The sequence below is a fragment of the Ziziphus jujuba genome, chromosome 4, assembly GCF_031755915.1.
Source record: "Ziziphus jujuba cultivar Dongzao chromosome 4, ASM3175591v1".
Classification (NCBI taxonomy): Eukaryota; Viridiplantae; Streptophyta; class Magnoliopsida; order Rosales; family Rhamnaceae; genus Ziziphus; species Ziziphus jujuba.
In genome coordinates, this window is record NC_083382.1 from 29,404,533 (window position 1) to 29,429,072 (window position 24,540).

Genomic DNA, 24,540 nt, shown 5'->3' on the forward strand with positions numbered 1-24,540 from the left:
TTACTAAGGCAGTTTTTTTAGTTGATTGGTGAAAATAATTCAGTACTCATCACATTTAAATCATTTTTTAATTAAAAAATCAATAAAGAGTATGATAAATCATATTTATTTTTGTAATTAATTAAAAAAATTAGTCTAGTCTAATTGTCACTATTAATCTAATCCAATTCATGCTGTCATCATAATTAGAGGTGGGCACAAACTGGCTAAACCGATTGAATTGAACTAGTTTTGTTTTAGTTTTTGCCTATTATTGATTTTTAACCCAAACGAAACCAAATCAAATGAAATTTATATATTATATATAATTCTTTATTATTTTATTATAATTAAACATATTTATATATATATATATATATATATTTATTTTTAGACTATTTAACTAAACATATTAATAATATTAAATTCAAATCATTAAAAAATATTAATATATATTTTTTAAAAAATTAAAAACTTAAAAAAAGTATTCAACTTGACCAATTAAATTTGATTTGATTTAATTTGGTTTTCCTCTATGATTTAATTTGATTCAATTTGAAAAAAAATCAAAAAATTGTCCAATCGAATCGACATCTATGTTAAATTGTAATTATAGATTTGATCAAATTATAAAATTATTGAAAATACATTTTCAATATTTGATATTGGATTCGACATGTATTAGATGGACAATTCAAATTTTAAAATATCAATTAAGATCTTAGAATTACAAATTAAATAAAATTAATAACAAATCGTATAAAAAGTTATTGAGGCCATAATAAATGAAATATCACTTATATTATCTACAATTTTAGTAACTAACATTACTGAATATAATTTACATTTTGCACAATTTTGCTTGAGTTTTGTTTGTTTATTTAATTTCGTTATTATTAATTTATCCTAATAGGAACCCAATAATCTACGATTAAAATGATCCATGTACACATACTCCTCCTCTTGTTCTCAAGAGAATATGAAGAGGACCATTCAGATTCCCGTTCACACATAATTTCCATGATGTCCTATGGAAATGAGGGACTGATATGCAAATAGATAAAAAGTCGGGCGCAAAACTATTAAAATGTATAAAAAAAAAAAAAAGGAAAAAGAAAAGAAAAGAAGGAAAATCCCCGAAAAAGAAGAAGCCAAAGCTTATGCATCAGGCTATATAACTCGTATACACACGGAGCAGCTCCTTGGATGTGAGGGGGCATTTTTGTAACTTCAAAAATGGAGCTCCATTAACTGTAACCGAGCGGTGTAAGCGTAAACCCATTTTTCTTTTTGAATTTTTACTTTTATTTCTCCGAAATAAATACAACTCAAAATTCAAAAACATACCAAAAAATGATAAGTCTTCCCCTGGAAGCTAACACGTAAGCCGGACTGAACAGCGCCGTCGAAAAGGGCGTTTTTCGTAAATATCCAGTCAGACTCTTTTTTTCCCGTTTAATCCTCCTCCAAACAACAAAAAGTCCCAAAAATATTTTTCCTCCGCACACTTTCCCCGCCATTTGCATCCCACAATTTTTTCTTCCCAAAATCTAGGGCTCCGAAACTCTTTCCCTCTCTCTCTCTCTCTCTCTGTCTGCAACAAAAACCCTAATTTCCTTGTTAAACCACCTTGGATTTCAACATATTTACGGACCAGTAGCAGCACTTCATCTCACTCACTCTCCATACATGCCCTTGCCGTGCCAATCGTGGACTCACCGGTTAACCAATCGATGAGTTATCCAGCTGGTTCAGGCTCGGCTTCTTGGGGACCGAGCCACCGTGGCATCGGTCTCTCCAATACGATACACTCGGAGGTCGCACCGTGCTTGCCTCTGCCTTCGCTTCCGGTATTTTGTGGCGCATCTGATCAGGAACTACGTCTGTTTGATGAGCCGAGTCGAAACGGTTTGTGGTCGTTGAATCGCCCTGAGGTTCTTGCTCAGTCCAGTAGGATTGCTGATCTGCTTCGAGAAACCGATGTCTCTTACTTGTAATTCGTTTTTTCACTGTTTTTTTCGGCTATATTTTTAAATTTCAATTTTCCGCTTTTAAAAGTTTTACTAGGAGAACTTATTCCGTGCAAGTAAGTGAAGCTAAGTTTGGAAATTTAGTTTTGTTTCACTGTCTCAGTTTATGCTGTAATTTTCAGCTTCAGTATTTAATTACTTTCATTCTTTCTAGTTTTGCATTTTCTAGGTAGTAGAACTTCTAAATTATTGGAATTCCGAACTAACTTGTTCGTTTCTGCTGGCTGCCACTTGAAAATTTAGTGGTTTTTAGTGATAGAGTAGACTTTTGACCATTAATTTTTAACTTTGATTGAATTTTGAAATTTATGCTTCCTTTGGTAGTTGAAAGTATGAATCAGTAACAATTTTAGTTTGAAATATTGGTTTTTATATAGACTTGAGGCTATAGTCTATTAGTCTGTATTTCATCGTTGTTTATTTATTTATACTTAATTTCTCTTAAGAAGTGTTATCTTGATAACTGGAATTATTAGCCGCTCAAATTCTATACACGTTTCAATAAATCCAATGCAATTGTGAAATATAACTTGGTGGAGTATTTTGATGACATTGACTGGTATTTGTGGTTCAGGATATTAGAAATGAATCTTTTCACTTACTCAGTTGCTTTTTGGGATTAGCAAAAATTTAAAGAAAGTAAAATTTGATCATTAAGCGTTTTATGTTTATAAAATTGACTATAACCTGATATGGTCCACTGTTTCTGCTTAATTTTAGCACAAAACCGCACGTCGTTATTACTATTATTATTATTTTTTTATAGATTCTATTCATAATATCTACGTGTTTCCTTATACTTTAACTCCTTTGAGTGTGCGTACTATTACTCATATCTAGTGAAATGTTCAGGAACCTCCATGAGGATACCAGTGAAGTTTCATATGGTTTGCTGGAGCCTTTAGAACTTCATGATGAAGTTCTACGTTACAATCCAGAAGCTTTTGAGTGCAATACTGCAGGTAAACAAAGTATTTAGTTGTGTTTTACCTGTCTTAATAAAAATACTGTTCATCATTTGATTAGGGTGTTACATTTTCTGTTTTCACATGTTGAGAGTAGTGTTCTGTTATGTGAAAAACTTGATACATCGTCCTGAAGGTTTCCAAAGGCATCCAAACATTTTGTGCGTGAATTTTTTGTGTTGAAACATCTTGTTACCGACATGTGATATTATGGCACTGTTGTTTCTGTTAAATTGTGTTTTCAAACTACCCCTTGCTCAAAGATTTAGGCAACTTGAAATTCATTGGTTACTTGATTTCATATGGGTTTATTACATTAATATTTCATGCATTACTGTTGCTAGGTAATTCTTGAAAAGTGAAATGTAGAGGCTTGTCAAGACTATACTTTGCATGTGGATAATGCTGTTTCTTTATGTTATGCAGATTTCTCTGTCCTCATTGCATGTTCATGTAGCTTTGTGATTCTTGGTTAGTTCTTAAGAGATATACATGTTTCAATGCTTATTATTTCTTGCACTGTTCAAGTTTCTCAGGTCCCATCAAGGAGCAGTTCTCTGGTAGTGCAGTACTTGAAAAGAAACCCTTTGAGCCAAGTGCTCCTACTACAAGTCATGCTCAAAGAGACTACTATGAAACTCACAATCATCAGTTGGAGCATGCAATTTCTAATGTATGTATTGATCTAGTTTTAGCAATTATCATTTGAAGGATTCTTTTTCCCCTTTAATTGGAAGATGTAAATGCAGGATGTTTCTACGACATCTTCCAGAAAAGCTAGGGTCAAGAAGAAAGTTACTGAGGAAATTCCATCATCGCTTGGACCAGATCCCACTGAGCTTCAAGGTTTACCTTGCTGATCCTGGTTTCTAAATTGCAAATCTCTCTCTCTCTCTCTCTCTCTCACACATTTCATCTCTTTTAATTGTGTGAATTCTTTTTCTGGGAATCCTCATTTAGATGCCACTATTCGGAGCTTCTCTGAGTTGGTGGAGGACTTGTGTGGCCGAGCTGAAATATTTAGTGACGATCGGGATGAAGCAGAGTGGTTATCATTGCCTTTGTCAGACCTTAGAATGCTTGTAAATGAAATAATGTCTGTTCGTGGAAAGAGGCTTCTACATTTGGTTCCTGTAGATATTCTTGTTAGACTTTTGAGGGTTTTAGATCATCAAGTACATCGAGCTGAAGGCTTGTCTATAAATGAATGCGAGCATGTAAGCTTCTTATTGCATGATTCTGATATTTTGATCCAGAGTTTAGGTAAAAAAAAAATGGTTTCTTCTTGCTTTACTTATCTTTTTCCTTACTTTTGTTTCAGTCAGATTCAGATGTGGTTTCGTCAATCTTTTGTGGACTAGAGTCCATTCATGCAGCTTTAGCAGTGATGGCTCATAACCAAATGCCAAAGCAGCTCTATAAAGAAGAGGTATTTGCTTTATAATAGTTAGTTTTCAATGTTGGTTAAGATATGTTTTATATAGGTTTTCGGATGTGTCATTTGGTAAGTTCTTTGGTTATGATTGTGATTTTTCACAAGTAGCAAGAGTAATAATTATAGTCTTTACATATCAGATTATTGAAAGAATCCTTGAGTTCTCCAGGCACCAGATTACGGATATTATGTGTGCTTATGACCCATCATATCGAGCTTTACATAGACCAAATGAAAATGGAGCACTTGAAGGTTAGATTTTTGTTTAGCAAAGACAGTCAGGATTTTGTTGATTACGTTATGTTTCAGTGATTCTATTATTTTCATGTACTTCTGCAGTAATGTCTGTTGTTACCTGATATTGTCCTGACTCCTATATTGCTCAGTTATTTTATTTTACTTTTTGTATATCGAGGAGATATGTCCAACTTTAGTTGTGTGATATTAAGCTATGTTCTATCATCTTTTTCTCAGTTGAGGAAGATGAAGAAAATGATGTTGAATTTGGTTCAGCAAGCAAAAAGCGGCGCAGTAATAAAACTGTGAAAGCAAAGCGATCAGCAGCATATAACAAGTGTGCTTATCTATAAGCTCTCATTCTAATATTTATTGTTTTTGGCAAGATTAATGCATCTGAAGTTTGGCATTTTCTTATTGCTTACATCTTTGCATTGGTAGGGTCTCTGCTTCTGTGAATAACATTCTTCAGAAGATGTGCACTATTCTTGGTTTACTCAAGGATCTGTTGTTAATAGAGAGGTTATCAGATAGTTGTATCTTACAACTAGTGAAAACAAGCTTTACAACGTTCTTGGTGGACAATATCCAGCTTTTGCAACTGAAGGCAATTGGTTTAATCTGTGGGGTACAAATCCTATTTCTAACTTGTGTTTTAGCATATTTATATATACATACATGTGTTTGTTTTACTGCTATTCAATATGAAATTCCTGGTGATTTCATTTGGTGTTACAGATATTCTACTCTTACACACAGCACCGGAGTTATGTGATTGACGAATTACTCCAGCTGCTTTGGAAGTTACCATCGTCAAAGCGAGCTTTAAGAGCCTATCACTTACCTGACGAGGAGCAAAGGCAGATTCAGATGATCACAGCACTTCTCATTCAGTTGGTTCACTATAGTACAAACCTTCCTGAAGCATTAAGGGAAGCTGGTATTCCCGTATTAGAAGTTTCAGTTGATGCTAATTATCCAACGAAATGTAATGAGGCAGCGACAGAAGCTTGTTGTCTATTCTGGACCCGTGTACTTCAACGCTTCGCTAGTGTGAAAACACAAGATGCATCTGAGTTGAAAGTAATGATAGAGAACCTTGTAAATGATTTGCTGACAACATTGAATCTACCAGAATATCCTGCTTCAGCTCCTATTCTGGAGGTATCATATAGATTGGTTGCTGATCAAGTGAATATTGTAATTTCATTTCATTTCAGAATCTCCATGCTAAGGCAGAAAGTATTTGCAGGTACTCTGTGTCTTACTTCTCCAGAATGCTGGGCTGAAATCTAAGGACATTGCTGCACGTTCTATGGCCATTGATCTTCTTGGTACAATTGCTGCAAGGTTGAAGCGCGATGCTGTCCTTTGCAGTAGAGACAAATTTTGGATTTTACAGGAGTTGGTTAGCAGGGAAGGGATTGATCAGAGTTATCAGAAAGATGCATGCTCTATTTGTTTAGATAGGAGGGTCGAAAAACTCTTCTTTGTATGCCAAGGTTGTCAGAGAATGTTTCATGCTGATTGCATGGGTGTGAGAGAGCATGAAGTTCCAAACAGGAGTTGGTATTGTCAGATCTGCATTTGCAGGAAGCAACTTCTCGTTTTACAATCCTACTGCAAGTCACAGTGTAAAGATGATGGGAAAACGGATCAAAATCAGTCAGGAAAAAATGCTGAATCTTTTCCGATTACAAAGGTTGAGATTGTTCAACAGTTGCTATTAGATTACTTGCAAGATTCTGGTTCGGTTGATGATGTGCATCTCTTTGTACGCTGGTTTGTACTTGTTGAACTTCACTCCTAACTGACTTTTTCATTGTATCGTTCCGATTAATAGTTATGAATTCATATACAGGTTTTATCTCTGCCTGTGGTACAAGGATGATCCAAAGTCACACCAGAAGTTCACTTACTACCTTGCTAGACTGAAATCGAAAACAATAGTGCGGGATTCTGGGACTGTTTCTTCATTACTAACAAGGGACTCAGTGAAGAAGATTACTTTGGCTTTGGGACAAAATAATTCTTTCTCTAGAGGGTTTGATAAAATTCTTCACTTGCTTCTGGTTAGTATGCTGTTTGATGTACATACAAATTTATTAGGTGATAGAACATTTGTTCTTACTGACTATTTGATTCCAGGTAAGTCTGAGGGAGAATTCTCCTGTAATCAGGGCTAAGGCCTTACGAGCGGTGAGTGAAATCTTTCAAGTGTTGAAATGTAAATAAGACAGTTATCGTTTGCAGTTTTTTGACTGAATATGATACTTTCCGTCCTCAATTAATTATGACAGGTTAGTATTATTGTAGAAGCTGATCCGGAGGTATTGTGTGATGATCGTGTGCGGTTGGCAGTTGAAGGACGGTTTTGTGACTCAGCAATATCTGTAAGAGAAGCAGCATTGGAACTTGTTGGCAGGCATATCGCATCACACCCGGATGTTGGTTTGAAGGTGTGTTTTCTTAAAACTCTTCCTTCTCAAACGTTTATCCTTTACTCTTACAGTCAATTCAACTCTTCCCAAAATTCGAATCTTGTAGTACTTTGAGAAGGTTGCGGAGAGAATCAAAGATACTGGAGTAAGTGTTCGGAAACGAGCTATCAAAATCATCCGTGATATGTGCACTTCAAATTCAAACTTCTCTGAATTTTCAAGTGCCTGCATTGAGATTATCTCACGTGTTGGTGATGATGAATCAAGTATACAGGTAACTTTGAATGAAAAGAACTTCCAGTGGTAATTTTTTTAGGAGGGGGACTGGGGGCCTTGAACTTTACTTTTTCTGAATACAATAAGCATTCAAAAGTGTTTTGAGCTGTTTTACAAGATGATTAAATGATCTGCTTACAATAAAGCCAAAATGCTTCAGTTTTCAGACTGATTTTCTGTTATGGTTCTTTTCTCATCAACAGGATCTTGTTTGCAAGACGTTTTACGAGTTTTGGTTTGAGGAACCCTCTGGTATGCAAACTCAATTTTTTGGAGATGGTAGTTCAGTTCCATTGGAGGTGGCCAAAAGAACTGAGCAAATTGTTGAGATGCTGAGGAGGATGCCAAATCATCAGCTTCTTGTTACTGTAATTAAGCGCAACTTAGCACTTGATTTTTTTCCACAATCAGCTAAAGCTGTTGGGATCAACCCTTTGTTGCTTGCATCAGTCCGAAAACGCTGTGAGTTAATGTGCAAGTGCTTGCTGGAAAGGATTTTGCAGGTATGCTCGTTGCTTATTAATTATTAAACATTCTTGCCTTTTCACTGTTTCAAGCTGAAAGTTTATGTTGAGAAATTTCATTTTGTTAGGTAGAGGAAATGAGTAGCCAGGAAGGGGAGGTGCATTCGCTTCCTTATGTGCTGGCATTGCATGCGTTTTGTGTTGTAGATCCAACACTATGTTCACCAGCTTCTGATCCTTCTCAATTTGTGGTCACTCTTCAGCCTTACCTTAAGAGTCAGGTTTGGTTCGTTTCATTTATTTATGATAGTGGGACATGTTATTGACATTCATGGATTTTTTTTTTTTTCCTTTTTTCTTTATGGGAACATTGATGGAATTAATTTTATTGAATTTTGATGTGATGTTGGATAAAGTTGTCTTTAACGTGGTTCTTCTTGTGTTCAGGTTGATAATCGAGTGATTGCACAGCTATTAGAGAGCATAATCTTTATAATTGATTCTGTATTGCCATTACTTCGGAAGTTACCTCCAAATGTTGTTGAAGAACTAGAACAAGACTTAAAGCATATGATTGTTCGACATTCCTTCCTGTCGGTTGTCCATGCTTGCATCAAGTAACTTCAATTTCTCTATTTCCATTTCTCTTTCTATCTTTATTGTTGTGCCACTGTATGTTTGAGCTGCCCAGATAAATTCATAGCTGTGATGCACGTGTAATTGGTGATTGTGCATGATATATCATCTGTCAACTTTTTGCTTGTATGTATGCATGCATGTCTGTATATTATGGTATGGATGTAACACTTGACACTCGTGATAACTGGAATCACTCTCCTGGTTAAGATCTGTTTTTGTTGTGATGTTGGACCAACTTGCTACTTGACTCGTTCATAAGTCGATGCTTTGTCCTGGAAAAGTTACCTATTTATTTTATTTTTGGGTTTTGTGACTACCAGTTTTGAAGCTTTCGTATGCTGCACATTACTTTATCTATGTTAGATTCATATTATTTTGATGTTTAAGCACATTGTCGTATTTGGAGTTGCTGAAGGTTAAATTGGTAAAGGTTCCTATCATTGATTTTCAAGTGCAAGTTTTTAGACTATTTATGGTGTTATATAAGCTGATTTTTGGAAGAAAGTAATTCCATGGTGCTTAAAATGTCTGATCGTTTTTCCCCTTGTAACAGATGCCTATGTGCTGTGAGTAAAGTAGCTGGAAAAGGTGCTACGGTAGTCGAGTATCTTATCCAGCTTTTCTTCAAACGTTTGGATGTTCAGGCAGTAGATAACAAGCAGGTTGGTTGCTACTTGCTGGAGACACTGATAAAAATAACTTAATATTTTAATCACGTGGACTGCTTATGTCTAGAACTTAAGTGAATGACTTTATTATTGTGCTTGTCAAACGTGCATTGATTTGACAAGTTTTTTCAGACTCAAGTGATCTTATTAATTTTATCTGCCAATATAATTGAACTATGCTAAGAACACAAAGCTTTGCAGTTCATCCCCATATATGGACAAAAATTTAATTGTTGATGCATTGCTTTTTGAGTCTTTTTCTGTTAACTACTTCCCATATGTTTTGATGGTGAAATTTTGGAGTTCGAACAGTGGTGCTTTGTTAACTGTAGTTCAATGTCTTATGCATACCTAATTACTATTTCTGTGGATTGATTGGTTGCCTGCTCTGAAGATTGACTAATGAAAGAATTAATTTTCTATCGAGTTTCCTACTGGTGAATTACCAATCTATTGGCATTGCATCCTTTTGTTGGAAAGGTCTGAAAGGATAAAGTTTTGGGAAAATTTCTGGCAGTTAAATGTTTGCCATTCCTAACTTGCCTTTCACTTATTGAATTCTTACCATGAGTTGACTTTAATTTTAAATGTGATTGTCAAATGTGGTTCTTAGATGCTTAAATATTTGCTCATTCAGATAGATAAAATACTAATAATTGTACTTGGAATGTACATTATCTCAGCAAGTTGGACGGTCTCTTTTCTGTCTTGGATTGCTTATACGCTATGGCAATTCTTTGCTAAGCAAATCCAGTCACAAAATTGTTGACGTTAAAAGCAGTCTCAATTTATTTAAGAAGTATCTTCTTATGGATGATTTCTTTTTAAAGGCTAGATCGTTGCAGGTATGCAGTCTCATTCTCTCTTGCATTTATTTCTGGACAAACTCTCTATCTTGCCTCTTTTTTTTTTCTTTTTTTTTTTTTTTTTTTTTTTTTTTTTTGGGTTCAGAACTGGTGTATTTTGAAATGTGATTATGTTGCTTTCTAACTTCTGCAGGCATTAGGCTTTGTTCTGATTGCAAGGCCTGAATATATGCTAGAAAAAGATATTGGCAAAATATTAGAGGTGACATTGTCTTCAGGCTCTGATATTCGTATTAAGGTAACATTTGCCCCTACATAAGTTTATTCTACAATAGTTCATCTGTTGATAAATCAATCTTGTGATCAGATGCAAGCATTGCAAAATATGTATGAGTATCTTCTTGATGCGGAAAGTCAAATGGGAACAGATACCAATAACAATGTGGTTCATTATTCGGTAGAAGGCGGCCAAGCAGTACCTGTTGCTGCTGGTGCAGGGGATACTAATATTTGTGGGGGTATAATTCAGTTGTATTGGGATAATATTTTAGGGAGATGTTTGGACTCCAATGAACAAGTTCGCCAAACTGCCCTTAAGGTAAGTACATGGACTGTATTGTTTCTTCTTTTGTTTTTAGAAGGATGTAAAGCAGAATTAAGATATTATCTGTTTTTAAAATTTGAGAAAGGAAATGTTAAATGTTAATGTTTGTGGCATGATTGTCTTAATTTTCTGAGCTATGGGATTTGAATAATTGATTTCTTAAAATCTCACAATTCAACACCAGATGGTTGTTGGAACATGGTTTCAGTTAATCAGTAACTTTCAATCTTGTGCATCTTTTTGTTTATGCAGTGGATAAATTCACATCATTAGTTTCGTTTTGTTGACAATAGCACCCATTTAATTTTTGCTTCATCATTCTATGCAATGAATGCAGATTGTCGAAGTTGTGCTGCGCCAAGGTCTTGTTCATCCTATTACATGTGTTCCACACCTTATAGCATTAGAAACAGATCCTTTGGAGGTGAACTCAAAGTTGGCTCACCATTTGCTGATGAACATGAATGAAAAGTACTCTACTTGTATTGCTTTTTGACTTGTTCCTTCCCAGGTATTCTTTTACCATCTAATTAGAAGCATATTTACAGGTACCCTGCATTTTTTGAAAGCCGCTTGGGGGATGGCCTTCAGATGTCTTTTCTATTCATACAATCCATCAGTGCTAATTCTGAACATGTGAATGCAAAACTCCAATCTAAAGCTCCTGGCAATGTGAAAGGAAAGTCTGATGCTGCATCTTTGACTCAAGCAAGACTTGGAGTTTCTCGAATCTACAAGCTCATTCGTGGAAACCGGGTTTCAAGGAACAAATTTATGTCCTCAATTGTTCGCAAATTTGATAGTCCCAGCTGGAATGAATCAGCAGTTCCTTTCCTGATGTGAGTTCTGCCATTGGTTTCTGTCCTGGAGCTTCCCTGTGGTTTGGTGTAATGACTTAAAATGTTGGTTTCCTATTTCAGGTATTGCACAGAAATCCTTGCTTTACTACCATTCACGTCACCTGATGAGCCGCTTTATTTGATCTATGCTATAAATAGAATAATACAAGTTAGGGCTGGTGTTCTTGAAGCAAAACTGAAAGCTTTGAGTGTGCATCTGTCACAAAGAGTTGCACCTCGTGAGAACGGCATAGTTAAGGAGGATCCCTCATCCTACTCTTTTCCATATGAGATGACATCAATGGATTTGAGCAGAACAATTCATCAAGAGCCAGCATCTGAGGCTGTTTCAAATCACATGTCATCTGTGGATTTGAATGGGACAACACAAGAAGACCTGGCTGATCAGTCTGTCTTGAATCAGAATAATATGGATGGTATGGGCTCAGGGGATTCTTCTGGCATCATCTCAAAAGATGATGAGCTGAAAATCCAGGTGGTTTTTGAACTTATAATTTGTGTACTGTTTTATACACTACAAATGTTTATTGTTCTTTTGGAAAGCATTTTGAATGTACAGTTGGGTTCTTTTTATAATTTACTTGTAAGAAAGAAAAAAGAGAATCCACTAATACTGCTTGTATGTATAGCGGCTCAAGATTTTAAACTAGTGTAGGTCGTCATTTTTTGTTTTTCAGGCGGACTGCGTTGCAGCTGCATCGTTGCAGCTTCTTTTGAAGTTAAAGAGACACTTGAAAATTGTGTATAGCCTGAATGATGAACGGTGCCAGGTGTGCTACTATAAGATTCTGAGTTGTTTAAGAGATATACAATCATAACTATGCGCCTAATATTGATTTTATCACTTTTGAATCAGGCTTTTTCACCTAACGAACCCCTTAAAGGAGAGGTAATCTCCAGGCAGAACATTCCTTTTAACATTGGTGAAATACGCACTCAGTTACCTACAACTTGCCAAGAATTAGGACAGATATATCAGGTAGTGTAAGCTATGATGTTACATTCTCTTCACCCTCCTCCCTATTCTCCCTGCATGTATTTATTCATCTGTCTTTTACCAAGGGTTATGGAGCTTTATTAGTTGGCAGAATATTCTAAAGCCACTTTCCTTATACAATCTCCTTTTTATCCTAAAATAGGAATTCAAGAATGCGTTGAGGGAGGATGCTATTGACTACTCCACATATACTGCAAACATTAATAAGAGGAAACGACCAACCCCAAGAAAGGGGCGGAAAGCTGGACAAATGACTGGGGGAGATGAGGAGGATGATGACGACGATGAGGATTGGTCAGGTGGGGTTCGTAGGCTTAGTAATAGTGGGAGAAGAGGTCCCAGCACCCGAAGTAGGCTAAGATGATAATTGTTGTATATGCAGGTAGGCTAACTTGTACAGTTTGTAGGTGGAAAGAAAATAGCAATAGGAGGATAGAATGAGATCAAAAAGGAGAAAAAGGAAATAGAAATTTACAAACAGGAGAGAAATTTGTTAAGAGCAGTGGTTTCCCTTGATGTTTCCATCTTTTGTAATTTGCCTGGGGTTTATAGTAATTGCATTCTTTTTGTCACTGGTAATACAGCCCCTTTTTAGAGATCATCTCCAGGGATACAAAATCATATTAGATCATTTTCTTTCCCAATTTGTCATATATTCTCTTTGTATTGTATCTGATAACAATGTTTTACGGTATAAAATGAGATGTTCCCTAAACCCTTGGACTTATTGAAATTTATTTTAGGTATCCAAGTAGTTGTTTAAACCGATATTGAACGAACTCGGTGGGTCTTTTCATCAGATTTCGGCAAAAATTTTCAAATATTGGGAGCCCAACTAATTGTATGGGAAAACGAGTACTATCTGAAGGGAATTGGCGGATTGGCATAAGTTCTAATTTTAAGATAACATTGTGGTTTTCGTATTCCTGAGTGCTGTAAATTTGAGTGTGTTTATCATGCAGTAACTATAATTCATAAACAAAGAGAGAGGAAAACCATTGGAATATTTCAAAATAGAGCAAGTTCATGGAGTTGGTCATCTTCTGATTGCATAATTGTTGTCCGAATTCACCTTCTTTTTATTTTTTTTAAAAGAAATTAGCATGCAAATTAAGATGATTCATTATTTCATTACACACTAGATTGTAGATTCTCCAATCGGTAGTAGTTTGTCATTGGTTCCATTGGTAGTCGCTCAGTTCATGTTTTATTTGTAATTCAATGTTCGGAGCCAACAGAATAATAAATTAAATGAGAGATCTTATCTTGTGATGTTGACACTATTACGGCATGGGAGTTCCTGATCATTATACCATTTTGCTAACATAAACGACAAAGATCAAACGGTGGCAGCTGTGCTGATCCATTAATTTTCAGCTTTCAGATTTAAAAGAAAAGAAAAACAAAGGATATGAGAAAATTTATATGCAGTTTTCAGAAAACAAGAAATAACAAACAGTTTACATATATACCTTTGTATACTCGTCTTAAATAACTTAATCATTCCCCAGCATCTGCAGCATTATGCCAACTTCTAGAGCTTTTAAATTAATCAACACGGTGTAAAAAGTTAATATCCGGAACCCCCCAAAGAAGAGAAAAAGACTAGTAAAGAAGGTATTACAACATGACAAGTTTCGGCAATCAGAAAACAGGCCTTTCTGAAACAATGGCTGTTACACCAAGAAGCTTGGAAGAAGTTGCCGCCCGGTCTCTCATGGTCATGGTACGATGACAAAGAGAGGCTGCATAGACCAAGGTTATCGCTTTATATTTGGAAAAAAAATAAAAAATAAAAAAATAAATTATTGTCTTTGTGTGTCTGTGTGAGAGAGAGAGAGAGAGAGAGAGAGAGAGAGTTTACCATGTCCACGCTAACTGGTTTCCCATCCTCTACCAGTATCTCGGTGACAGTTCCAGATTGATCAGCCTGTAGAAGAAAGAGCAAAGCTGAGTACTTAATCATGTGAAATATTTGACATTTTATCAGGTCTCAGTGTGTAAACAGACTATTTCAGTTTAAATAATAACAGTCCAAATAACTGATAGACAAAAACTTGCGTAAGAAATTGGGTCACTATACTGCTGTAGAAATGGCTTCATGTCCTTACTTGATTAGTAGCGAATGATTACAAGAGAGGAGTCACTTCTTCTCATTTTACTCTTTGGAGAGGGTAGTTGAGACAAGCGAAATAGAGCAAAGAAAATTTATCAGACTATGTTACAAAGGAGATACCTCAATCTCATTCATCAGTTTCATGGCCTCAATGATGCAAAGAACTTGACCTTGCTGCACTTTATCTCCTACCTGAAAAATGATTAAATAAAAGACTGAGCAATGCAACTACATATTGTATAGAGAGTAAAGTATTTCCTCAGGGTCAACTATTTTGAAGAATAAATAACATAAAACACACAAAAAGGACAGACATATCATTATGCATGCTTAAGTTTCAAAAAATGGTTACATCTAAAAGAAATAGTTCAATTTAATGTGATTTTCCATCCATGGGTCTAAGGACACAAGCTTTAGGTGACAGTTCCACAAATGCTGACGAATACCTTAACAAATGGTGGCTCCCCAGGTGCAGGACTTTTGTAAAAGGTGCCAGCCATTGGGCATTTGAAAGGCGCATGAGACGGGGTGCTTGTCTTTGCAGGGGCAGGTAATGCAGGTGCCGAAGCCAAAGGAGGAGGGCTAGCAGGAGCAGGGGAAGCTGCCGGAGCTGGCAATTGTGGAGATGGTAACATGGCATGAAGAAAAGGAGGTGGCATTGTGGCAATAGGAGTTTGTGGTGTTTGCTGTTGCAAGGCTTCTTTTTTTCTTATTATTACCTCACAATCCAACTGCTTTAGTTGCAACTCCACAATATCTCTTGAATCCACAAGTCTGCTCATCAAAATGTTATAAATTTCAAACTACATTCATCATGTATGGTTGGCAGGTGGAATAACTATTTCTCATGGAATAGGAATAAATATTCCAGTTAATAAAAATTGATAGAATGGAATAGTTTTTCCTTTCCTTATGATTAGTTGGATTGATGGAATATAATACTAATGACTCCTATGGAACAGGTTATATTTTTCCATCATTCAATCCTGTCTACCAAAGGAATTAGTTATTCCTCAAACTTGGGAAATACTTATTCCTTAAATTTGGGGAATTCTTATTCCTTAGGAATAGATGAGTTTTCCAACCAAACATAATACTAATGACTCCTATGGAATAGGCATACTATTCCATCACTCAATCCTGAACGCATATGTATTAACCAATTAAGATAACTTGTTCATGAGAGGAAAAGATTTGCTGTGTTTTACTTGACGAGTTCTGAAACTTTAGTCATAAATTCTGACACAGGTGAAGCATCTGGGATATTGTTTTGACCAGAGAGTTTTTCCACAGACTCATCCTTCACTTCCAATGATCCAACTCTTGGCTTGGTGGCAACAGAATTTGAAGATTTTTCAGCAGTAACCTTCAATATAGAAAGTAGATTTAGTAAAAACAACGACGATTTTTTGTTTAGTAAAACATCTAACTTACCCACAGTTACCTGTGCCTGCAGCTTCCGAACAGCAGACTGTTTCCTAATGAGGTACTGCGGATGTCGTCGATGTCATAGAAACCATTAGAATGGAATGCGTGATTAAAAAAAAAAAAAAAGAAAAAAAAATCTGCATTCACAAATTAAAGCAGAGATTGTTTTTACAATTACAAAATACCTTGAGCTTGCCAATTCGTTCTTTCCTTACCCTTTTCATTTTTCTTTTTGTTTATGATTATAACTCTGCTAATTTTCGGGAAAGCATTACTGCTAATTTTATTTAACAATTCTGTTCTCAAATTTAAATCATGAAAAATGTAACCCATTTTCATTAGAGAAAAAAAAGAAAAGAAAGAAAATGTAACCCGTTTTCTATTCACCACACATGGTTGGAAAAAAAGTTGAGCATACTAGAAAATAGGCTAGGTAGGCATCTGGTTCTTTGTGTGGTACACATACATGGTACATTCTTTTGTGGATTCAAAATAGTCAGCAAATCTTCTTCAGATAAAAATTTGTAAAATAATAAACCACCACATATAAATAAAGCCGAAAATGGAAAAAGAAAACCGCAAGGATAATACGTTGCAAAGTTGAATGAAACAGCAGAAAATGAAAAACTTTTTTGGCTATATATTATATGTACAGAAGAAGAAATAATAAGCTGACCTGAAACCCAGAAAAGGCAAGAGACGGTGTGGGACTTGGATTCAGATGGTGTTGAAAGGAAAGCTGGTTATGCTGGTGGAGTTGATGGGCATTCGACCCAGCACGAGCCATAAAGGTAGAGGAAGCTTTGGGGCAAGGCACTGTAAAGGACGCCATTTTTGTTCTTTCTCTTTAAGCTGAAGGAGAAAGAGACCAACCCAGATCCAAAGCAAAAGGAGTATAAAGAAGCTGAGAGGAAAACGAAGACAAGCAGAAAATATATATATATATATATATATGTGGAAGGAGAAAGCGGTGTTCTTGAGAGTAATGGGGTGGTGGGTATTTATGAGGAATGGAACACTGAAAAAAGCTTGCGTGGAGATCTACAGGCAGAGAAAAAGGAAAAGGAGGGCGATGAGATCCAAGAAAGTTTCTGAGAACCTGAGAAAAAATTAAAGGGAGGCTTAGTGAAGGCTTTGAAAACTTTAAAGAAAGGAAAATATGACTCGAAGCATTTAGGCACCATTTGTTTGTTGATTTCCGATACTTACAATGTGACCATCCACATCGCCTTCTTAACTAACCGCAACAACGAAATTATCAGGAGACAACGCGCCCCACGCACAAGGACAGGACGCTGATGGACAGAGACACACAGGTTTCCCTCCATTCTTCCAACATGCGTGGCACTTGGGCTCACGAGTAATGTGGGTCCCATCCCATCCCAATGAATCCCTATTTTAGGTAAATGAAAAAAAAAAAAAAATATATATATATATATATATATAGATACGGACTAGGTCATGTAATTTAATATTAACCCCAAAGAGGATACCCTCAGCAAAGGGCACTTTTGCAGATTATTATAACTAGTTAATTTTCAATACTATAAGTTGAATTTCCATTTGTGTGGGAGAGTTTCAATCATTCAGCCACAATTAGCTATATTTTATATTTGTTGTATCATTTAGTGTCATTTGTAATAAAATAATACCAGCTTAGCATTTACATCTCATTTATGGGCATGCCTTTGGGGACCCATGAGGAACACTTTGCTAAGCCGTGTGAAAAGTGACAAACATGGGAAAGCTGGCAGTTGAACTAAAAAGGTAACCATTTAATTTGGGATTTCTTATACATCAAAGCCTGAAGGATTGTATAGCAGGACAAGAGCAGCTCAAAGTATCAACAGAAATTTCACACCTTGCAGTGCACTGCTTTACATTCAAAGCAATGTGGAAAATTTTTAGTGTTGCTACTTCATAAATCGCATCACTGAAAAGACAGCATACTTATTTCTGAATATGAATTGTTACAAAACGATTACCTAAGAAATTTTATATCAAGGGAAAAAAAATACACCAGCCTTGAAAGCTCTCCAAGGGAAGAAATTGCAGAAAAACAACAAAATATTTGAAGCGAGACCGCTGGAGAATGGTTATGAGGAAATAAGAAATAGATGGGAAACTAGTATCTGTTCCAGTAGGTCCTGCGTCTGAACCAGTTGTAGTCCGGCAAACCCTGAATGGGACCCATGGCGGCAATTGCAACATCCTATAAAGACCAAGCAAATACAGAATTTGAGACTCAATTTTGTTAAATGTATTGGGAGATATGCATAAAATTGTAATGAATTTGTTGTCTGCAATCACTAGGCTAGATGGGTCAAGGTAGATGTCTTTACCCTGTCATAAATAAACCGGTTTGCAACACGTTTGATGGTGCTTGCATCAACAGCATCAATCCTAGCAAACAACTCAGCAAACGGAATTCTTCGGCCATATGTTAGTAGCTGCAAGACAAGCATAATAGTAAAAGGAAATTTTAGTGGACTACATTAACTACCAATAAACATTATATTTGATCTTAAAGCTTCCTATCCTGATTGTTCTTTCTCTTTTAAGTTACTTCAACAATACCTGGCGCCCAATGTCTTCAGCTATCGGACTTGTCCCGTCTATGTGAAGCAGCAGAGAAGATTTCAACTGAAACAAGTAAAGTCTTGTCAGTCACACCACCACAGCATCACATCATTCATTTAAAAATTTGATGCAACAGTCTTAGCTATATCATCATATAACTCCAGCATTATTTTTGTGAGGTGAAATAAAAAATAACTGTTCAGACGATGATACTCCATTCTGAAGCATCATGTTGTGTACTTGTGTTAAAACAGCAGAGTTTCTTTCTTGCAAATAATTCATAGCTAGTGGCAGTCGATGCTTAATTTCACCAATATAATGTCAATGTAAAAAATAAATTATGGACAAGCTAGCCATACCTGATTTCGAGCACGAATGACATCAGCTTCTGAAACTCTGTAAGCTAACTTGGTTATCTCATACATTATTGCATAGGCTAAATCATCTAAGCAATCCGGCTGAAATGAAAACAAAACAAAGTAACTACATTAGTTTGACAAAAATGCATAGGAGGAATAAATAGTAAAGCTTCACCAGAGCACATATATGAATCTTTCCCATCTATTATTAAATTTCATCTAAAGAATAAAAATACTTTAAAAAAAAAGAAAAGAAAAGATCAATCTATCTTTATTAAGAGTCTGAATACCTAGCCAATAAAACATAGAACAAAGACATCTCATCAGGGTATTAAATAACAAATGATTTACTTTTAACTACAGAAAATAAAAAAATAAAAAAGGTAAATTCTGTAATATGTTGGCAAAATGTTTTTTGGGGAATGTAATTCAAATTAAAAAAAAAAAAATTGCCCCCCCCCCCCCGCCCCTTGGGGGGGTTATGCATGAATCTCACCTTGGCAACAGCATAAACACCAAATAGACCAGTGTCTTTATAGTTTGTGTTGAATGCCATCATGCTTTCTGCAATTTCATTAATGCCAACCCTCTGTGCTAGCTCAGAACTATTTGTAGATGGTGGAAACTAATCAATGCTTGTCCTTCAAATAGAAAAAATGCCAAAACAGAAACTTGTGCAACAGAAATTCTGAAAGTCTAGAAGTAAAACTCACCCCATGTGCTTTCCACCACCAGCACTCTTATTCCATGAACCCAGCATAGCCTGCATGACCATCAGAGGAATGGAATCTGGATCTGTCCAAGATGCTCCACTGAAAGCAACCGCAAATTGCGCCAGAGGAATATCATCATCGATAATTCTAACCTGGTTGCCACAATAACAAGCAAAAGGAATATATTAGCAGAGGAAACATAACTGCACAGGAAGGGAACCAAATACAATCATCTGCCCACCTCAGAGCCAGTAAAAATAGCTGGTTCTTTAGCAACTAGCTGAGAAGCCGTTGTTGGATCAGCTGACAACTTTGTAAACAAACTCTTTACTGACCCTACAATATCTTCATGCTTAACAGCACCCGAAGCAACCACTACCTGAATATAACAAACAAGCACTCATGGTATAACTTCCAAATGAGAAGCCTCGAATTATATGTCAAATATATGTAATATTAACAAAAGGAAGACACTGGCCTCCCCAAATGAACTTCATGATACATTACATAACACTATATAAAATAAGGCTCATAAATTTTTGAGTACCATTCTGGGAGCTGTGTAGTGTGTTTGTATGTAGTTCTGGAGATGCTCTTTAGTAATTGTCTTAATATTCTGGGCAGGTCCAAGAATTGTTCTACCAAGAGGAGTGTATTGGAATGCAGTTGCATGCAAATGGTCAAAAATAACTTCCTCAGTTTGGCCCTCAACCTGCAACACCCATATGCTTTTTAATCATAAGATATACCACCATAAATCAAACTAATTCAGCATAAGGGATAAGAAGGATACAAACCATAATGTTTCTAGCGAGCATATATCTAATTATTTAATAAAATGTTAAAGATGGTTAGTGGGTGCACCAACCATGAGTGGTTACACTACTACAAATCTAGAACTAACGAAACCCTTTGCTTCAAAATGAAAAGGTAAGAACGTAACAAGAAGTGACTTTTATATCATCCATTGTAGAAGGAATAAAACAAATAGTTATTCAAAAAACAAACAACACGTATTCAACTCTTAACAGTAACCAATGACCATTAAAGAACTACCATTTATCATTGAAAACAATTGAACAATATACCTGTAATAGGCATACAAAAAAGGTCATGTTAATACATAAATTACCCTTGTAATGAATTCAACTAGAATACGGGTTATGCAAGTCATTACTTGAACAAAAGTTAGTTCCTATATTTTCTACAACAAAGAAACCAAACCACCATCTGAAACTGAAAATAAAATATATATTCTTAAAAACTAAAAATCCTAAATAACCAAGCTTTACCTCCTCCATCTCCCTTAGAATAACATCGCGCTCCCGACTAATGCGGTTCTCATCGAACTTCGAGTTCTGCAAAATATCAGCCAAAATACCAAGCGCATTGTTAACATCCTTATCTAACACCTTGGCATAGTACGTAGTCTGTTCCCTGGACGTGTAGGCGTTCAAGTGCCCACCCATGTTCTCGATCTCCTCCTCCAGCTCCCTCGCCGTCCTCTTCTCCGTTCCCTTGAAGATCATGTGCTCCAAGAAATGGGCAGTCCCATTGGTCTCATCGGTCTCAAATCTCGACCCGGCGTCTATCCAGACACCGACGGTGGCGGTCTTCGCCGCGAGGTTGGACTCGGTGGCGACGCGGAGGCCATTAGGTAGGGTCGTGACCCGGGTCTCTGGGGCGGATAGGATCCTGGTGTGGTCGATGGTGGTCGGGTGGGGCGACCCGTATTTGAGGAAACGAGGGTCCGGGTTCTCTAGCTGCCTGAGCTTGGATTTCACGGCCTCAGCGAGGCGGTCATAGATCATAGCATCAGGGGGAGGAGGAGAGGGAAGGGATGATGGTGACGTGGCGACAGCGGGTGAGCTTGATGCGAATCGAACGGCTTGGGCTAGAGCGAGTGGGGCGGCTTTGGTGGTGGGTCTTTGGGACCGGCGAGCTATGGTGGTGAGTAGGTGCTTGATCGCCATGGCTCCGATGGCGCCTCTGGTGTCTGCCAAACTCTCTCTGCTGCTATTTTAGGGTTTTCAGAGAAACCAAAAATGGGGAAATCACTGACTGCGAACAGACTGATAGAGAAGAAGAATCCTTCTCTGGCTGTGGATTTTCTACACAACGAGAATGCGACGTCGTTTTTCTGCCTACGTGGTTGTCTTTCCGAGTGTATGAGTGTGTGCAAATATGGCACAATTGTAAACTTGGGCCTAAAGCCCAAACAAGTAATGGACAGACAAATTGACAAGAGACTTAATAATAATTGGGCCTAAAACCCAAACATAAAATGGTCCAGGCAAAATGACAAAAAATGGATCCAATATACAATGAACCCTAATGGTGGTACCGAAGTACTATATATATATAATCGCGGCCACACATTAGCAAAAACCCTAGAGAGGAAAGAGAGCTTATATCTAACCCTATCAGCCTCCACTGCGTCAGGCGCGGCTGTTGCTCTCTCTGAGTTGGGACGTTAAAAATGGCGACGGCGAAGACTGTGAAGGATGTTTCGCCCCACGAGTTCGTGAAGGCTTACGCTGCTCATCTCAAGCGTTCCGGCAAGGTTCGACTTCTACTTGATCTCTATTCGTTTGTTTCTCGGGAAAGTATGGGAAAATATAAGGGAAACCTTGTTTCTTAAATTTCTTTTTCGTGGTTTTTTATGGTTTTTACGATATGAATAGGTAAAGCTTCGATCTATATTTTGGCTGTCTTACTGTGACTTACTGTGTTGACTTGTGAGGATTTTTCTTATTGGATATGTTTGTCGCTGTCGATAAGATAACCCGATTTAAGCAAATGGTGGTATGCTGGAATTGAGATTCCTAATTTTGTCTCTTGGATATTCTATTTTGTGATGTTGCTAATAAGAAATTAGATATGTGTTAATTGTTGCTAATGTTGACACTGTATATCATCTTAGAGTCATAAAAAGAGAAACGCTTCAAACAATAAATGGTTGGATTTTTGAATTAGCATTTGACAACATTGTTGTTTGGGCCGTTCTGTGTCAAAATTTCAAATCAGTCTGGTACTGCAAGATACAGTGTAATTCAATGGATTAGCGTTGGATTCTCTTTACTTGAATTATATGGCATTTTCTTTGATGGGGTGATTGTGTTCCTCGTTTTAGTCATTTTGCTACACAATTGAAAAAAAAAAACTTCTTGTCTTTTTCCCCATAAATTCTAAAGTTTTTATAGAATTTGGAATTTGTTACCAATTATAACAGTAATGCATTTCAGCAACTTTAATATTTATTTTTATATCCTTGTGTTTATATCAGGTTGAACTTCCTCCATGGACTGATATTGTCAAGACTGCACGATTCAAGGAGTTGGCTCCCTATGACCCTGACTGGTACTATGTCCGAGCTGGTATATTTCCTCTCTCCATTCTTTCTCTTATGTTTTACTTTATATTATAATATGATACTTGTCTGTTTGGTTTTGCGTATGTGTATATGTCTCTTTTTATAAACTTCCATTATCTTGCAGCCTCCATGGCAAGGAAGATTTACTTGAGGGGGGGTCTTGGTGTTGGTGCTTTCAAAAGGATCTATGGTGGAAGCAAGAGGAATGGAAGCCGTCCACTCCATTTCTGCGAGAGCAGTGGTGCTATTGCTCGACACATCCTACAACAATTGCAGAACATGAACATCATTGACATTGATCCCAAGGGGTTGGTCCTAATTTCCCTCATGATCTATTATTATCTCATAATTAGTAATTTACTTGCCATTCATACTGTGCTAGTAGTTAACTTTGAAGATAATGGTTGGCATGTTACATTTATTCATCAAAATGGACTACAATGGTGTATCCTTCTATGTGCCTTCTTGGCCAGATGGTGCCATTCGTTCTATAGGATGGGACATCTTTTCCCATTCAACCATCTTTATTTGATCATCCTTGCTATCCGATACTCGCATTTTCTTCACTTCAATTTTGAAAGTGATTGTTTTCATTCACCAAGTGTTTGTTGTATGTTGTTAACTCCGTTGGCCTTGTACCATGGTATGCTTGTCTAAATCTGTTAGTGATACATTTCTGTTTTTGGCTTGGTACCAGGGGAAGGAGAATCACATCAAGTGGTCAACGGGATCTTGATCAAGTTGCTGGCCGGATTGTAGTTGCTCCATGAACAACGGACATTTGAAGATTGCTAGTGCAGTTTGATGCGTTTAGGTTTATTATATTTTATTTAGTTTCAAAAATCTGGGGAAGAGTTTGTTATTTTCGACAATTTTGATTCCAACTGCCAAGCTCCTTTAATATAAACATGGTTTGTTTTGTTTATTTTAGTTTTTTTGTTGTTTTTTCTTCTCCTAGTTTTGAATGTCTTGTCATATCAAAGTATCTTGTTTTCTAATGTATGGACTAGAGCATTTTAAATTACCCTTTTATCGCATGAATAGTTCATGCACTTCTCTATTACCAAAATTGTACGGCGAGTATTCTAGGATCATAACTCTAATCGGTATCTGTGTTCATTGCCACGATGATTCGATGTCTAGGAGTGTACCGGACCATATATTTGGCTGAAGATCATGTTTAATGTAACAATTTATTTAAAGCCTTAATAAATTTAATATTTATTATGTTTTCAACTGCATTTATTTCGATCATCTCGTTACATCAAACGATGAAAGAAAAGACTACAGATAATAATGGGGCGACAAATGGTTCACTTTGACTTCTCTCTGGTTTTTTTTCACATAAGCAAAGAATTGGAGATTCGTTATTCTGATTTGTCAATAAGATTTGTTATATGATGCATTTCGGTGTAATTTGGTCAATGTCCCATTTTGACATTATAATATACTGGAAATATTCTATTTAGATTTTATGAAGTTTGCATTAATTTTAATTTAATTGTTTTGATTGTAAAGATGAAATTATTTTGAAAGATGGGAGGGAAATAACAGGGAAGAAAAATAAGTA

At 36.4% G+C, this 24,540-nt stretch overlaps 4 protein-coding genes across 6 annotated transcripts; 2 read left to right on the forward strand and 2 right to left on the reverse strand.

The window, feature by feature from the left end:
- Positions 1-1,331: 1,331 nt before the first annotated feature.
- Positions 1,332-13,116, forward strand: LOC107415939 (sister chromatid cohesion protein SCC2). Its single transcript, XM_016024375.4, has 28 exons — positions 1,332-1,972; positions 2,862-2,971; positions 3,511-3,647; positions 3,724-3,820; positions 3,935-4,191; positions 4,296-4,403; positions 4,550-4,661; positions 4,884-4,983; positions 5,088-5,274; positions 5,385-5,810; positions 5,899-6,428; positions 6,508-6,718; positions 6,795-6,845; positions 6,947-7,105; positions 7,194-7,361; positions 7,567-7,866; positions 7,956-8,108; positions 8,275-8,444; positions 9,020-9,128; positions 9,818-9,979; positions 10,134-10,238; positions 10,308-10,538; positions 10,882-11,015; positions 11,093-11,383; positions 11,465-11,879; positions 12,082-12,174; positions 12,261-12,383; positions 12,544-13,116. Exons 1-28 carry the CDS (start codon positions 1,713-1,715, stop codon positions 12,763-12,765), a joined length of 5,421 nt encoding a protein of 1,806 aa, XP_015879861.3. The 5' UTR covers positions 1,332-1,712; the 3' UTR covers positions 12,766-13,116.
- Positions 13,117-13,811: 695 nt separating this feature from the next.
- On the reverse strand, positions 13,812-17,152 carry LOC107415896 (biotin carboxyl carrier protein of acetyl-CoA carboxylase 2, chloroplastic). 2 transcript variants are annotated; one of them, XM_016024306.4, is made up of 7 exons: positions 16,622-17,150; positions 15,962-16,006; positions 15,726-15,883; positions 14,964-15,291; positions 14,638-14,709; positions 14,266-14,331; positions 13,812-14,146 (listed from the first exon to the last, which is right to left on the reverse strand). In XM_016024306.4, exons 1-7 carry the CDS (start codon positions 16,775-16,777, stop codon positions 14,123-14,125), a joined length of 849 nt encoding a protein of 282 aa, XP_015879792.2. In that variant the 5' UTR covers positions 16,778-17,150; the 3' UTR covers positions 13,812-14,122. The 2 variants fall into 2 exon arrangements, with proteins under 2 accessions (XP_015879792.2, XP_015879793.2); XM_016024307.4 differs by lacking the exon at positions 15,962-16,006 and having other exon boundaries at positions 16,622-17,152.
- A 636-nt stretch (positions 17,153-17,788) lies between these two features.
- LOC107415948 (probable mitochondrial-processing peptidase subunit beta, mitochondrial) lies at positions 17,789-21,724 on the reverse strand. Of its 2 annotated transcripts, none has more exons than XM_016024388.4 (9): positions 20,890-21,724; positions 20,145-20,309; positions 19,839-19,976; positions 19,598-19,749; positions 19,381-19,489; positions 18,885-18,983; positions 18,523-18,588; positions 18,284-18,395; positions 17,789-18,157 (listed from the first exon to the last, which is right to left on the reverse strand). In XM_016024388.4, the coding sequence occupies exons 1-9, from the start codon at positions 21,568-21,570 to the stop codon at positions 18,042-18,044; spliced, it is 1,638 nt and encodes a 545-aa protein (XP_015879874.1). In that variant the 5' UTR covers positions 21,571-21,724; the 3' UTR covers positions 17,789-18,041. The 2 variants fall into 2 exon arrangements, with proteins under 2 accessions (XP_015879874.1, XP_015879873.1); XM_016024387.3 differs by having other exon boundaries at positions 18,288-18,395; positions 20,890-21,722.
- A 243-nt stretch (positions 21,725-21,967) lies between these two features.
- LOC107415888 (small ribosomal subunit protein eS19x) lies at positions 21,968-23,895 on the forward strand. Its single transcript, XM_016024296.4, has 4 exons — positions 21,968-22,160; positions 22,884-22,974; positions 23,095-23,278; positions 23,668-23,895. The coding sequence occupies exons 1-4, from the start codon at positions 22,077-22,079 to the stop codon at positions 23,738-23,740; spliced, it is 432 nt and encodes a 143-aa protein (XP_015879782.2). The 5' UTR covers positions 21,968-22,076; the 3' UTR covers positions 23,741-23,895.
- The last annotated feature ends 645 nt before the right edge of the window (positions 23,896-24,540 follow it).